The sequence below is a fragment of the Pleurodeles waltl genome, chromosome 7, assembly GCF_031143425.1.
Source record: "Pleurodeles waltl isolate 20211129_DDA chromosome 7, aPleWal1.hap1.20221129, whole genome shotgun sequence".
Lineage (NCBI taxonomy): Eukaryota > Metazoa > Chordata > Amphibia > Caudata > Salamandridae > Pleurodeles > Pleurodeles waltl.
In genome coordinates this window covers 1,435,394,379-1,435,411,312 of record NC_090446.1, presented here as the reverse complement: position 1 = coordinate 1,435,411,312, position 16,934 = coordinate 1,435,394,379, and the positions used below count along the sequence as shown (strand labels likewise).

The following is a 16,934-nucleotide window of genomic DNA, read 5'->3' as shown; positions in this document are numbered from 1 at the left end:
CATTCCTTGAGGTATGTAGTATGGGCATACATTCCTTGCAGTATGAATTAATGTTCTGACGCAAAAATCAGGTTAATAATTTACCACCTCCTTAAAGATGGTGGTAAGTTATTCCAAAATTGATGGGGTCCCCATGGGAAGTTTTTTAAGAGTACATGGGCTGCATTTTTAAAAACATATATATTATTTAAAAGCCATCATAGACAAAGTGGTCTGCTTACCCCAGCAGGCTACTATGCTTATAAATGAAGCCAATGAATACTAATGAGGTAGTTCGAATTGCGACCCACTACTATTCTATATTTTAAGAACCAACATATTAGTATACAGGTCAGTGTGCAAAATATTAATGCATTCAGTAGGTCAGTGTGCAAATTGCCAGTACTTCTACGGAATGCTTATTCATACATTCTATTTAAGAAAACACATTGAGATGTATTATTTTCTTCAATTTACGATTTCCTAAAGTGAATATTATTTCATGAGCGATATAAGGGCCATACAGATTTGCAATAATAGATGGTTATCTTTATGCTCCCTGTGCACCTCTCATGATCCTTTACTCATCACAGTTTATATCACTATAGGAATGAATAATTATTCTGTGTCACAATCCATTACTACAGTTGCTAAATATGGCCTTTTCATCTAAACGTACAAAAATGTCCTTTGATACAGATCGTTTTCTATATGGATTCAATGGAACCTATTCACAAAGGCATTTTTTAGTTTGGAAAGTCGTAATCATATAGTGTTCTACACACTCCTAAATCCCTTTGTGATGTGTCCCCAGAGCATCTAAAATGGGACTTTATCATATACAATTTTCACAGACAGAAAATACTGTTGCCTCTGGCACTTTTACTAGTAGGGAGTTTGACATTTCAGGACTGATTAACAAAGGTATGTAAAAGATGGAAGAGTAGGTAAAGGAATGCCTATGCAGTACTATTTCCAGTGTACATAAATGATTTTAACAAGGCCCTCAAACAGTTTTTGTAGTACTAATGAACTCTAAGAAGTCTATGTTTAATGTCTGAAATGAAATTGTTCTGTGTATAAAAACAATATATTCTCCACATATAATTTCTGTGAGAAAAGTTCATTATGGCATTTTGTTAATCTGAAAAAAGTTACTATCTAGTTATGTTTATGTTCAACTTACACATATGACACATTGGGGGAAAAGCCAACATTTTTAGCTTCTTGGAGCTGAGCCTCACTGATGTCCATCCCAACCACCTTTTGGAAATGTGAGGCCAATACACGAGTGCTCGATCCAGTGCCACAGCCAACATCCACTGCCAGCTCAAACGGCTTCCCTTTCTGTTAAACAATGACAGATTAAAGAACATTATGTGAGGCAGGTTCATTCTATGCAGAATGCATATACAGCGGGGTCACATTTCAGTAGGTTTATGTCAAGATTCATATTTTAGTTTCAATGTGATCTCTCTCAACCTCCTACAATGAAATGCGAGCAAATTTCAGACAGCTTCTCTATGATTTCATAGCATGTTGCCGAATTCTGGTGATATATTATTTTCTTTGTATTTTCACTTTTGTATTGGAGAGCACGGAACATCTGCAAGCCACTGGTGAAGGTTGTGAAAAAAAATGACGGCTTGCCTTGCTTGTGAGGCACTAATAACATGAATTAACTGCATTTATACAAGATTATTATGTATAGCTTTTACTTCTTACATATGAAAACATAAAGTGTTAACGTGTATTTACGAAAGAACGTTTCATAGACCTTACAATATCTTTAGAGTTTAGTAGACACCTAATGTACTCCTCAAGTTAATGATTTTGTCACAAATCCACATTCACATTTCTCAAGAACCAATACATGTATTTAAGAGCTTAACATTTTTCTGCATTCTCAAGACATGAGCCAAAATATACGAATGAGTGGATCTTAGTCATATACATTTAAGCTCCAAAGTAAGGGAATAGGATTGTAATGGATGTACATAAATGAAATATTACTAAATAATTGAAGATCCACTGATATAAGTTGCATTTTTTTTTATTTGGAGAGTTTTATATAGAACAAAAATGACCCAACCTCTATCAGAAGCTGTACATAGAAAAATCATATACAGTCAAAATATCCATAACATATTTGTTAGAAATTGGGTCACTAGTTGGCATAGGAATACACCCATGTCAAAGTAGGGACCACAATCCTAGTCAGGGTAAGTAACTACACAACATAAAGTATCCTGTGCTCTCCCTCTGGTAGCTTGGCAGAGACCAGGCAGGCGTAACTTAGAAGGCAATGTGTAAGGTATGTGTGCAATAACTCATACTGTAACACAGTGAAAACACCACAACAAGTACTCCACACCAGTTCAGATAAATAGATAATATTTAGCTGAATAAAATAATACAAAATGACAAAAATCCTTTATGCACAAGTCAAGATAGCACTTTTTAAAGGTTTAAATGAGTCTTAATCCTTAAGAATCAGTGGTTGTATCCTTGCAACACACAGTACCTAGGATGCGCCAAAAATAACGTCACATGGAGTCGCACAGGAGGAGATGTGTAAAAAAAAAGGCACTGAATCAGATTTTCTGGTGCGGCACAGATGATGCATTGTTTCTTCCCACACTGCAAGGTGATGCTTCAGTTTACAGCAGCGCAGCCTTGGTTCTGAGGAGATTCATTGAAAACAAAGGCACTGTGTTGGATTTCCGGCACGGCACAGACAATGCGTCATTTCTTTCCATGCTACAAGGCGACACATCCATTCAGTATGCAGATGAATGCAGATGTGACTGAGTGTCCTGTGTTTATGGCTGTCTGTGTGGATTGCATAGGGGGAGCTGTCAACCAGCATAGGCCAGACGTGGATTGGAGACAGGCTGTAAGGCACACATGGCAGTAAGTGCAGAGAAATGCCCACTTTCTAAAAGTGGCTTTTCTAATATTAAAGTCAACTTCACCAGCAAGCAGTATGTTCTATTACCATTCTGGCCAGACTAAGTATGACAGGGCTATTCCTTTCAGATCAAAATCTACCACTTAAAAGTATATATAGGCAGTTTTAATGCTAGCCTATGAAAGGAGAAGGGCTCGCAGTAGAGAGAAACCTTAGGGGTGGCTTGCATGTGGAAAAAGGGAGTTTAAACCTTGGCAAGTAGTTTTAAATGCCAAGTTGAAATGACAGCGAAACTGCACACACAGCCCTTGCAATGGCAGGCCTGAGCCATTTTTACGGGGCTACTAACATGGGTGGCACAATCAGTGCTACAGGCCCACTAGTAGCATTTCATTTACAGGCCCTGGGCACCTCTAGCGCACTATACAAGGGACTTACAGGTAAATTAAATACCAATTGGGTAGGAACCAGTGTTACCATGTTTAGTGGAGTAAGCACATGCACATTAGCACTGGTCAGCAGTGCTAAAGTGCACAGAGTCCTAAAACCAGCAAAAACAGGATCAGAAAACTGGAGGGAGGCAGGATACAAGTTGGGGGATGACCACCCTAAGGCTGTCAGGTCTAACATTATTTAACAATAGACGTGTAAAACAATCGTTTTTTTTTATTGGTTATTATCCTGGCTGGCCAATGTATGACACTAGCGAAAGTTACTTCACAGTGAAAAGGGCCACAGGTGACAAACCATATGGAAGTGTTCTCTAGACCAGATCTTTAAGTTAGGAACCTGTTTCATGGAATTTGATTTCATTCTTGAAAATGGAGCTTGATGGATTTGACCAAACCTTGATAAGGAGGGATTTCCATATCCTTGAGCAGATTAAGTGAATGTGCAGGCATAGGTTTTCTTTTTTTAATCTTTGCGATTCCAGCTGAAGGATGCTGGGGCTTGGAGGGAGCAGCTGTCTTCTGCATTGTGAGCTCTGCCACGGATCTGGGTTCAACATGGTACAGGGCTTTGTGTGTCAATCATGCTATTTTCAGCTGAATCATGGCTAAAATCTCTCCACTGGCTCCTGTCATAAGCCAGGTTTTCCTCTTTTTCCCCTATTGGGAGGCCTGACCCACTTTCTTAGGATCACCACCAGGGGACTTTTTGGATAAAAATGTGCGCGCCCACTCATCAGCTGTCTTACCAAGCTTTCTGACGCTCACTAGATGCTGATGTCACCGATCTAAAGAGCAGTTACTTACGATGGAAGAAAAGAAACTGGCCTTAGAGGAGAAGAAGGAGAGATTTGGCTTGAGGTCCACTGCCATTGGTGGTAGCAAAGAAGAGACGTCTTTAGGGGATTCACACAACCCTTGTCTGCCTAAGGGCATTGTGCCTAGCGTTGTGTTGGTGAATGATTTAGTTAAATGGTTTTCCTCCTTTGAGAGAGCCTGCGGAATGAGCAAGGGGTTACTAACTGGCCTGAAGAAGGTAACTGTGAGCCCTGCCATCCCAATGGAGTGTCTGTAGGAAAAAGTCCTTGAAACACAAGGGCCTAGACAGTAGGGGCCCAGACAGCATCGCAGGGTAATGGGGGTAGCATGGAGTCTGGAACAGTGACCTAGGCTCCCTGTTGGAAAATGGGTTATTGGTAGGGCAGGTAGGTACCTACACCTAGCAACAAGCCACTAACCTCCACCTAGGTACAGTTAGGTCTCAGTAAATTAATCCCAGCTCAACCCTTGGTAGCTTGGCAACGAGCGTCAAGGCTTAACTTAGGAGACAAAGTGTAAAGCATTCAAATATCACAAAACAGTAATTAAATAAAACACAGGAAACAGTTTAAAAATCCAAAACCAATTTATAAAAATAGTTTATATTTTTATCTTTAAAATGACACAAAAACGATTAAAATCGGTTGAGGGGAACCGGAGATATGATTTTTTAAAGAATTATTACTTTTCTAGCGCTTAGAAACAAAAAGCGCCAATCGGGTCATCTGGTTGCACCTCGACCGGGGCAAAGTCAAACTTTCAGGCCGACCGCGATGGAGCCCTGCTCGGCTACAGGTCGCGGGAGGCCTCGGTTAAAAAGTTACCTTCTGACTTAGGCCCTCATTACGACCCTGGCGGTATAGAACCGCCAGGGCCGCGGCACGCAGGAGCACCGCCGACAAGCCGGCGGTGCTCCAATGGGCATTCCGACCGCGGCTGTAAAGCCGCGGTCGGACCGGCAACACTGGCGGTCTCCCGCCAGTGTACCGCCGCCCATTGGAATCCTCCAAGGCGGAGCAGCTAGCTGCGCCGCCGAGGGGATTCCGACCCCCCCTACCACCATCCAGTTCCCGGCGGTTCTCCCGCCGGGAACCGGATGGCGGTAGGGGGGGTCGCGGGGCCCCTGGGGGCCCCTGCAGTGCCCATGCCAATGGCATGGGCACTGCAGGGGCCCCCGTAAGAGGGCCCCGCTAGTATTTCACTGTCTGCATAGCAGACAGTGAAATACGCGACGGGTGCCGTAGCACCCGTCGCACCTTCCCACTCCGCCGGCTCGATTACGAGCCGGCTTCATGGTGGGAAGGTCGTTTTCCCCTGGGCTGGCGGGCGGCCTTTCGGCGGCCGCCCGTCAGCCCAGGGGAAAAGTCAAAATACCCGCCGCGGTCTTGCGACCGCGGTACGGTATTTTGACGGCGGGACTTTGGCGGGCGGCCTCCGCCGCCCGCCAAGGTCCGAATGAGGGCCTTAGTCTTTATTTTGAAGTTTTTCTTCACCGGGACGAACCTGCCAGTTGAATCCGACCTCCTGGAGCCCTTGTCCGGATACGCGATGTGGGTTTCCTCGGTGGAGACTTTTACCTTCGGACTTAGTCGTTTTTTCGAGATGAAAATCTTTCGACCGGGGTAAACCTAGATCTTGATCCGACGTCCATGGAGCCCTTCTCGGATACGATGGCTGGGAGGTCCTAGTCAACTTTTTACCTTCGGACTTAGTCTCTTTTTTGGATGTTTTTCTTTACCGGGACGAACCACGAAGTCAGGCCGGGTCGCGGTTGAGGCAAGCCGGCTAGAATTTCGGCGGCGGGTCGGTCCCTCTCTGGAGCTTTTTTCCAAAAATTCTCAAATCTTTTCCAAACTTCTGGGGCTTCACCCAGATGTTCTTTTAAGGTTCTTTTGGGGTCCTCAGCTCACCCCAAGGGTCCAGAAGTTCTGTGATGGTCCTTGGGGGGTGCCGACTTCAACTCCCAGAATGCACCTGGCGCAAACTCCTTTTTGGCCACTGGACAGTGGTCAGCTGGTCGCTTTTTTTCAGGAGTTGGTGCAGGGGACCCTGGTTTAGCAATTTTTCACCTGTAGCAAACAGGGAGTCCCTCCTTGAACCAGTTGAAGCCAGGCAAAGTCCTTCTTGTGGTGAAGCCCAAGTGTGCAGCTGGTGCAGTCATTCTGAGTGCAGGTTCCAGGTGCAGGCCAGGGGTCCAGCAGGGCAGTCCTTCTTCTCCTTAAGTTCTTTCTTCTTGAAATTTAGTGGGGATCTGAGGTGTGGGGGCAGGTCTGCCAGTTTTATCCTTGCTCCTGGGTGAAAAGCAGGGGGGCCCTGGTTCTCCAATCAGGGACAGGGTCGTCCCCCTGTGATGACCACTTCCTGGGAAGTGTGGCAAAAATCCATCCCAGTAGGCAACAGTCTCTAAAAATCCAACATGGATGAATCTGATTTTTGGAGGTTACATCTGGCTGAGCCCACCCACTGGTGTGGCTAAAAATCATAAACACACCCCTCTCCTGCCCTCTCCTAATCTAATCAAGGGGGGACCTAATTGTCTGGGGTTGCAGGATGTGGGGGTGTTGCTGGGTGCTGCAAATGTCCTTCTCTGCCTTTGAAGACCAGTTTGGCAGCCCTCCCCCTTCCTGCCTCACCATCTGCTGAGAGGAGATTCTCTCCCCCAAGCACATTCCTTTGTGTGAAGCCAGGCCACTTCACACCTCATCAAGGCAGCTTTGACTAAGCTGCTGCAGGCTGGCCAATCAGAGCACAGCAGCAAAAACAATGAAGGGCTGAAATTGGCAACTTTTTAGGTAAAGTCTATAACTCTTTACCTGAACAAGTTATATTAAATCCCACAACTGGAAGTTGTGGGATTTATTACAACAATTAATTTGATACCAAATTCTTGGTATGCAACATTTAAGGAGACTTTAAAATTTAAAACAAAGTCTCCCCATTCTAGCCTATGAAGGCCATTTACTTCAATGAGGGAAAAACGATTTTGGCTGTTTTTACCTCACCAGGGTTTATAAATCTATTTTTATAAAGTCCCTGCTTATAGTTACATGGCACCCAGCCCTAGGGGCACATAGGGCACACCTTAGGGGTGACTTATATGTAAAAATAAGATAGTTTAAGACTTTGGAAGTACTTTTAATTCCAAAGTCGAATTTGCATATAACTTTAATTTAAAAGCAGCCAGCAAGGCAGGCCTGCCTTTAAAATGACACTGGGCACCTCAGCAGTGCACCTAGGTGTGCACCACCTATGCTGTGGTCCCTAAACCTACATGCCCTACCATATACTAGGGACTTATAGGTAGGTTAACTTAGCCAATTATAATTAGCCTAATTTGCATATCCATTTTACACAGAGCACAGGCCCTGGGACTGGTTAGCAGTACCCAGGCACCATCAGAGTCAGGAAAACACCAGCATAAAGTTGAAAATGGGGGCAAAAAGTTAGGGGGCCTCTGCAATCAGCCATGTTTTCTCACACTCCCATACCCAAAAGTAGGGCAAGAGATGTGAGAGAAACTCCTCAAATGTTCCCACAACCCTGAAGGAACCTGACCCTTAGTGACTGGATCAAGACCCTAAGGTAGAAGAAGCCCATCCTCAGAGGCCAGACAGAGCTTGCTGTACTGCAAAAGACAGGAGAGCCCTCTACGGAACAGACTTCAGCCAAGAAAAAGAAAATAATTTCTACTCCTAAAGGCCTTCAATGCCAAGGTAAAGCACATGCACAGTGGCATAGTAGTGGAACCCACAGGATATACTGGGAGGACAGAGCCCAATACATTAATACTAGGGACCCAAAATCTGGAGCATCAAGATATTGGTACTTCCCCAAAAGTATATGGGCATCCATTCTGAATATAGCCTATTATATCCCCATGGCTGGGAATTTGGGGCATGCCACAACCTGGGACAGGCTGTCAACTATTTTAAAGGCTCCAGATGTCTGAGATGTTAAAGGAGTTCTGTGACTCTTTCACCACCTGTCAAGCCAATGACAATCCTGAAGGGCAACCTAAGGCTCTGTTAATACCACTGCCTGTCTTTGTGATGCCTTTGAGAAGGTGGGGATTGACATTGTTGATCCCCTGGACCTTCCAACTGGATAAGAAAATAAGTACATTTTAGTGGTGAGGGACCATGCCATAAGATATTGTAGGAGGCTGGCCTGACTTATAGTGGGTACCTGATGGTACTTACACCTTGTGCCAGGATCAGTTATCCCTTATTAGTAGATTAGTAGTGTTCTAGCAGCTTAGGCTGATAGAGGTAGCTATAGCAGAGCAGCTTAGGCTGAACTAGGAGACATGCAAAGCTCCTTCCATACATGTATATCATATAGCACTACATAATAAGAATCACAATACTCAGAGTTACTAAAAATCAAGGTACTTTATTTTAGTGACAATGTGCCACAAATATCACAGAGGATATACTCCCTTAGGAGGTAAGTAAAATACACAAAATATACACACAAACCAAAATCAGGTAAGTAAACAGTTAGAAACGTAGTGCAAACACTGTGGAATACATTAGGATGCAATAGGCCCAGGGGGCAACACAAACCATATACTAAGAAAGTGGAATGCAAACCACTTAGGAAACCCTATTCTAGTGTAGTGTGTAGAGGGTCGCTGGGAGTGTAAGGAAACACTAAAGGTGTCCACGATATCCCACCCCAAGACCCTGAAAAGTAGGAGTAAAGTGATACTACTTCCCCAAAAACACACTAATCTCGTGATAGGAGATTCTGCAAAGATCACAACAGACTGCAAGACGGATTCCTGAACCTGAGGACCTGCAAAGGAAGGGGACCAAGTCCAAGAGTCATGAAAGTGTCCGGGGGAGCAGGAGCCCACTAAACCCCGGATTAAGGTGCAAAATGGCTGCCTCCGGGAGGAAGAAGCTGAAGATTCTGCAACAACGAAAAGTGCCAGGAACTTCTCCTTTGTGCAGAAGATGTCCCATGGAGTGCTGGAGGGTGCAGCATTGTTTCTTTGGAGAACGACTGCAAACAAACCTTGCTAGATGCAAAGGTCGCGTTTGAAGAAAAAGGGTGCTGCCCGGGCCCAGGAAGGACCAGGATGTCGCCACTTGGAAGAGGAGACAGAGGGGGCCCTCAGCAACACCGAAAGCCCATGCTCAAGAAGCAGCTCCCGCAGAAGTACTTGAGCACGGGTTCAAGAAAACTTCGTCTCAACACTACAAAAGAGGGTCCCATGAAGCCGGTGGTCAACTCAGTGAGTTGAGCAATGCAGGACAGAGTGCTGGGGACCTGGGCTTGGCTGTGCATGAAGGATTCCTTGCAAAAGTGCACAGAAGACTTAGCAGCTGCAGTTCACGCAGTACACAGGACTACTGTCTGGAGAGGGGAGGCAAGGACTTACCTCCTCCAAATTTGGATAGATGGACCACTGGACTGTCGGGGTCGCTTAGATCCACCACCTGTGTTCCAGGGACCACACTCGTCTCTATGAGAGGGGACCCAGAGGACCGGTGAAGCAGAAGTTTGGTGCCTGTGGTAGCAGGGGGAAGACTCTGTCAACCCACAGGAGTTTTCTTCGGAGTTTCCAGTGCAGGGTGAAGGCAGGCAGCCCCCAGAGCATGCACCACCAGAAAACAGTCAAGAAAGCCAGGCATGATTAGGCGCTAAAATGTCGCTGGTAGTCTTCTTGCTACTTTGTTCAGTTTTGCAGGTGTCCTGGAACAGTCAGAGGTCGATCCTTGGCAGAAGTCGAAAAGGGAGATGCAGAGGAACTCTGGTGAATTCTTGCAGGTCGTTATCTGAGGATTAGCCCACAAGAGAGACCCTAAATAGCCCTCAGAGGAGGATTAGCCACCTAGAGAGGTAAGCACCTATCAGGAGGGGTCTCTGACGTCCCCTGCTTGCACTGGCCACTCAGAGTCCTCCATTGTGCCCTCACACCTCTGGATTCAAGATGGCAGAGGTCTGGGACACACTGGAGGAGCTCTGGGCATCACCCCTGGGGTGGTGATGGACAGGGGATTGGCCACTCGCCTTTCCTTTGTCCAGTTTCGAGCCAGAGCAGGGGCTGGGGATCCCTGAACCGGTGTATACTGACTTATGCAAGGAGGGCACCATCTGTGCCCTTCAAAGCATTTCCAGAGGTTGGGGGAGGCTACTCCTCCCCAGCCCTTAACATCTATTTCCAAAGGGAGAGGGTGTAACACCCTCTCTCAGAGGAAATTCTTTGTTCTGACTTCCTGGGACCGGGCTTCCCAGCCTCCAGGAGGGCAGAACCCTGTCTGTGGGTTGACAGCAGCGGTAGCTGCAGAGAAAACCCCAGAGAGCTGGTTTGGCAGTACCCGGGGTCCATAGTGGAGCCCCAGGGATGCATGGATTTGGCACCCCAATACCAGAGTTGGCATGGGGGGACAAATCCATGATCTTAGACATGTTACATGGCCATATTCAGAGCTACCATTGTGAAGCTACATATAAGTATTCACCTGTAAGTAGTGCACGCGTGTAATGGTGTACCCGCACTCACAAAGTCTGGGGAAATTGCCCTGAACTATGTGGGGGCACCTTGGCTAGTGCCAGGGTGCCGTCACACTTAGTAACTTTGCACCTAACCTTCACTAAGTGGGGGTTAGACATATAGGTGACTTTCAAGTTACTTACGTGCAGTGTAAAATGGCTGTGACATGACATGTGCATTATTTCACTCAGGTTGCAGTGGCAGTCTGTGTAAAGATTTGTCTGAGCTCCCTATGGATGGCAACAGAAATGCTGCAGACCATAGGGATCTCCTGGAACTCCAATACCCTGGGAACCTAGGTACCACATACTAGGGAATTATAAGGCTGTTCCAGTGTGCCAATTGAAATTGGTAAAAGTGGTCACTAGCCTACAGTGACCATTTTAAAGGCAGAGAGAGCATAAGCACTGAGGTTCCGATTAGCAGAGCCTCAGGGACACAGTTAGGCACTACACAGGAATACACATACAGGCCACAAACTATGAGCACTGGGGTCCTGGATAGCAGGGTCTCAGTGAGACATATAAAAAACACTGAAAAACAGGGTTTTCACTATGAGCACTGGGGTCCTGGCTAGCAGGATCCCAGTGAGACAGTAAAAACACCCTGACATATACTCACAAACAGGCCAAAAGTGGGGGTAATAATGCTAGAAAGAGGCTACCTTCTCACAGATATCACGAAGGAAAACCTCAGATGAAAGTGACTACATCTTCAGTGGCCAGGGCCAAAGAGGAAATATTCAACAGAGGCACAAACAGCATGTCTACATATTTCAATGTTATGTGGGATGTGTATGGGGTGACCTAAACGTTCACCAAGCAAATTGTATCGCAAGACATTAAAAGGCCTGGTTATGGGATCTGAGAAACACCATAGGAAGTGGAATGCTTTACTCCCATACCTTTAATTGCCTACAGGGAGGTACCCCAAAAGAGAGCAGGACTCAGCTCAATGAACGTTTGGAAATAAAGTAAGGCAAAACAACAAAAATCCAAACAGTAGAACCGGATATCTGCAATTTTAACAATTTTAGGGAACTGTGGACATCTGGTCTCACTGAACTGGGTCAAAGTCACATGATCAGGCTGGTTTGTGGTGTGGTTGAAGACCCATGTTGAAGATGTAACACGCAGCCAAGGCAACAAGTCAGTTTCATGGTGCAGCGATGCCACAATGCAAGGTTGTGCACCATCGTAGATGATTCTGTTGGCAAGAGCTTGCAAAAGAAAATTCAGAGCAGATGATGAATTGACACAGCCATACATGAGGAATGCAAGGGCCTGCACCAAGGATACATTGTGCAGTGGTGGTTCTGAAGAGGTTCCGGAGGTGATGCAGGTCTTTGCGATTGGTCCAATCCACTTAGTATCACCAATGCATCAGTTCTGCTCGGGGTTGTGCCTCGCAATAGAAGGGATGCATCATTTCTGCTGGATCCACAGAGGCCGACATGCTCCTTAGGCCCACTTCCAAAGATCCAAATCTGGGGAGGCACCACTTGACATTGAAGACTTACAGATGGCAGAGCCAGGTATAGAAGTAGGGTTGTTGCAAGCCTTCTATGTCCTTGATGATTATGTTTTTTTCTAACCCAGGCAAGCGGGCAGCAGGGCAGCAGTTCCTCCATGTCAGCAATCCAGCAGAGTGGCATTCCTTTTAGCAGTGCAGCAGTCTTTCTTCCTGGCAGAATACCCACAGGCTCAAACATGTACTGCAGAGTTGGTGTATGAGGTCCAATATATATGCCCAGTGCCAACTTTGAAGGTGGAGACGTGTCTGGACGTTCCCACCCCCCTATGATGAGAGGGATCCTCTCCCTCCCTGTTCTTGCACCAGCTGTGCTGGAGTGCTCTACATAGCTTTTGTGATATGCAAGTGTGGTATGTGATAGCTCCTCCCTCTTGTTAACTCAGATCGGCCCATCCTGCCAACACCTATCTTCCTTATGTCTTAATGTTTGACTGCAATACACAAAGATGAGCCACCAGCTGCACTTGGTCATGTGACCAAGGATCAGGCTGCAGGCACCAAATGGCTAGGAAAGGAAAATGCCAACTTTCTCAAAGTGACGTTTTAAGAATTTTGATTAAGAAATAGGTCTGAGCGGAACTTGTGGAGTTTAACTCTGTGGAATTCAATGGAGTTACAAAAGAAGTTTGCAAGCTTTCGCTGAGTACTGTAGAATTCTGTGAACAGGCAGAAATAGGCATGTTGATCTACTTGCACCGTGATTTAGCACAAGGAGCCCTTTAAGCTGCAAAATCAGCATGAATGGCATTAAAGTAGAGCGTCAGAGGGTGCAACTTCTCAAGTTGATTTTACTGCCACTCAGGTAGCTTTTCTACTCGATCATCAGCTTTCTTACCACGAACGGTCGCAACCTCCTGCGACCGCCCAAATTAGAGAAATCTCAGCGAGTGCCATCTTAGCAACTGAAAATAGGGAATGCCAAATCTCCCTTGCGCTCACTGACTTACTGTACATGAGCTGTGCATTTAAAAAAACTCTGCCACATAGCAATTGGCAGAATTTGGCCAGAACTCTATGTTACAGTGGTAAAAAGGAGTGGCCAAAACTCAACCACCTCCACAGGTGGCGCAGACTATATTGTTCACCCCTATAAAAAATCCAACTTTACCATTAAAGAGTGCTTTTAATTACAATTCTTTAACCCCCTTGTCAACCTGTCTACCTGGTCCCAGGTGGAAGTTACAGCTTATTAAATGTAATAAGGTAACTCTAATGCTATTCTATGGGAGAGGCAGGCCTTGCAGTAGTGAAAACGGAATTGCATCCTGCCCACTGGGCTGTCCAGGGTCTTACCTACAGGTGATGTTTATGTAATAAAAAGGAAGGATTGGAGAGGTCAAATTGTCAGCTTACAACTGCACATGCAGACTGCTATGGTAGGCCTGAGACATGTTTGAACAGGCCACTTAAGTGGGTGGCATTAGCAGTGCTGCAAACCCACTAGTAGCATTTGACTTACAGACCTTGGGCATATGTAGTTCCACTTTACTAGGGACTTACAAGGGCATTACATTTGCCAATTAGGTATTAATAGGTTCCCCCATGTTTTAAGGAGAAAGCACAACCATTTTAGCACTAATAGCAGTGGTAAAGTGCACAGAAGCCCAAAAGCTAACTAAATGAGTTCAGAAACCAAGCAGGGCAAAAGGTTTGGGGATGACCCTGCTTAAAGGGCCAAGTCCAACATACTAGGCCAGGCTTCCCCCATGGCAGAGTGCATTAAGAAGACTAATTAAAAACCAAGAGGACAATCGGAAGTTTGTTAAGCATTGGTATGTGAAAAAGCTTCCTTGGTGGGGTATAAGCCAGGGCATAAAAGTGTGGGTGCTGGAGCATGTGGTTCCCAAGGCACTTCAGTACAAGTTGACTTGGAGTTGAACAGCGTTGGAGAAGTTGGAAGTGAACACCTGCCTAGTTGTCCTGGGCATTCCCAGACACCCCTAGATGATGATCCATGTAAACTAATTAAACCACACTAGGACAGGGCTGACAAGACCTTGCTCATGGTGACTGATGAAGAGGAGGATGAGAGTGAACCTTTCTCAGACCTCTTGTCCAGTAATGCCAAGGAAGGGTCAATGTAGGGAGTTGTCCTCCCACACTGACTGAACAGCAGCAAAAGGAGTGTTGCCAATTACTGAAACAGTTTGCTGAGCTGTTCTCTCTGACACCTGGAAAAAGACAGTGGTGCGTTCATGACATAGACACTAGTGACAGTTTGCCTGTGAAAAGTGAGATCTGCAGGTTGTCAGATAAGGTTACACCAGCATTAAGAAAGAAGTTGAGAAGATATTGGTCCTGGGAGTGATTGAGCCCTCTAGTAGACCATGAGCTTATCCTGTTGAGCTGGTGCCTAAGGCCAACCTGAAAGAGGAGCCCAGAAGCCTTAGATGTTTTGGCCCGTGAAATGTACCTTGATCATTATTGTGAGGTCCTTTTAAGTAAGAACTGAGATTCTGTTTAAAGTTTAGGGGACTCACTGCTGACATCAAGACTGATGCTTACCGTGTTCCCAGACCTGATTAGTTTTTAGAAGAAGTAGAGGCTTCCAATACCTTAGTGCACTTATTCTCATTTGCAAATTACCGTTAAGGGAGCAAATGTGAAGTCAGCATTCTCCACTCCTGAGGGCCACTTTAATTTTAATATTATGCCCCTGCCACATTTCAGAGGCTGCTGTCTGGATTGGTGGCCTTTGGTGAAGGATATCATTATGCTACAGCTGTCTTTAGTTCCACCTGGTAGGACCACTTGATCCACCTCAGGAAAGTGCTTTTGGCCCTCTGCAACAGGCAGGCCTGACTGCCAAGTTCAGCAAGGGCCAGATAGGGCAAGACTCTGTGGTGCACCTAGCCACCTTGTTGGTGTAGAATATATACAGCATGTACAACCAAAGAGCCAAAATATAATGGCTTGGGAATCTCCTACAGGACATTTGTGAAAGGGCATAGAACTATTGCTTACCCTGAGAGAACTCACCACAATGAAACAGCCCAAGAAAGTTATTTGGACTGAAGAGTGTCAGAATGTGTTTGACAAGGTGAAAGAGGCCCTGTGCACAACACCTTTACTCAAATCACCTGTATATAGCAGAAGGTTTGAGGTCCAAACAGATGCTTTGGGGCATAGGATGGGGGCAGGCAGTGTTATCACAGTTGATTGATGAGGGCCAGGATAAACCATTTGTCTGTATTAGTAAGCAACTCCTCCTTAGAGAACAATGTTGGAGTATCAATGATAGAGAAATCTTTTCTGTGCTTTTGTCCCTGACGAAATTGAGATCCTACCCTTCTGGAACTCATTTCAATGTTCAAACCAACCACAGGTCTCTCAAAAGTTTAATGCTGATGAAGCCCAAAACTGTTAAACTGGTCCATTTTGCTACAGGGAATAGACTTTAAAGTGAAACATCGACCTAGGGCTGATCATGCAAAGCAGGTGGCCTTTCCAGGTTGTTCAAAGATGAGAACTACCAGGGGAAAGGTTATTTGCTCCTCACCTTTTATCTGGGGGAGACATATAAGATCATGTCTCTTTTTGCATAATTCACCCCATTTTTCTAACAGATGATGTAGGTCTTTGGACTCTGGGACCCTGTTAACCAGGACCCAGTGTATGGGTTCCAACCCCTACAAACTTGTCAGATTGGTTACAGATTCAAACTGACCCATTTAACTTGCCCATACGTCCCTAGTATATGGTACCCAGTGTACCTAGGGCATATAAGTTGCATCACCTAGTGTGCCAACAATAAAATAACAATGAAAAGCATGTCTTCAGGCCAAAGTTTTTGTTGTTGATTTTCAGGAATGCTACTTTTGAGGTCAATCATAACTTAAAAGGACCTCACAATAATGATCAAGGTACATTTCACGGGCCAAAACATCTAAGGCTTCTGCACCATTGATTAATTTCCCTGCGCTTGTATAAATAGCTATCTGCATTTAACTGGTTTGGGCTTAACTTCTTTTTCATAGATGCTGATAGGGGTGGGGCTAATGTGCAATGGGCATTGCAATTATATTACTGCACAGAATGAAGTGATACAAAGTCCATTTTTAGAGGGGTAACTGATTTCACTGCTCTTTCAAAAATATGAATTTTCTCATCATAATAATAGTCCCAAACCAATGTGCAGTTTTGTCACTGTCATGACTACCACAACTATGTGGCATGAAGGGCCAAATTATGCCACAAAGTTATCTGAACTATGTAGGAAAAAAGCAAATTATGATGCATATTCTTTGGAAGTTATATGTTTATTCATTTGAGCTACAGACAACATTTTTAAAAAAATAAAAAAATGCATATTATATGACACATTAGATGCTCAAACTAACTAAAGCTCAGATTTTGCTGAAAGTGAACAAAACAGTAAATGGATGACACCAGATATTAAAGATTGTAACAATACTTCTTTGCACAGAAATGGGAATTAGAGAGAAGCAGATTACTGTGGAATGTGGATTCATAAAGAAAGGTGAATACTAAAAGCAAATGTTTTGATACAGGGATCCCCAGATTTCAGAAGGACCAATCAGGGTTAAATAAACTGAGCCCCCTTTATTTTAGAATACAGGTCTAACTTGAATGAGTATGCCCTGAAAGTAGCCTCTTTCTATCATGGTTACCCCCACTTTTGGCCTGTTTGTGAGTGTGTGTCAGTGTGTTTTTACTGTGTCACTGTGATCCTGCTAACCAGGACCCCAGTGCTCATAGATAAAAATGTATATGTCTGTGT

General features: G+C 45.0%; 1 protein-coding gene across 2 annotated transcripts in view; it reads right to left on the bottom strand.

Annotated features, from left to right (window-relative positions):
• LOC138246450 (putative methyltransferase DDB_G0268948) overlaps positions 1-16,934 on the bottom strand; it is a 182,185-nt gene that overhangs the window by 104,332 nt on the left and 60,919 nt on the right. For both annotated transcript variants that reach the window (XM_069201064.1, XM_069201065.1), the window contains exon 4: positions 1,166-1,326. In XM_069201064.1, coding sequence (XP_069057165.1) covers positions 1,166-1,326 — 161 coding nt within the window. The remainder of the gene's footprint in view (positions 1-1,165; positions 1,327-16,934) is intronic.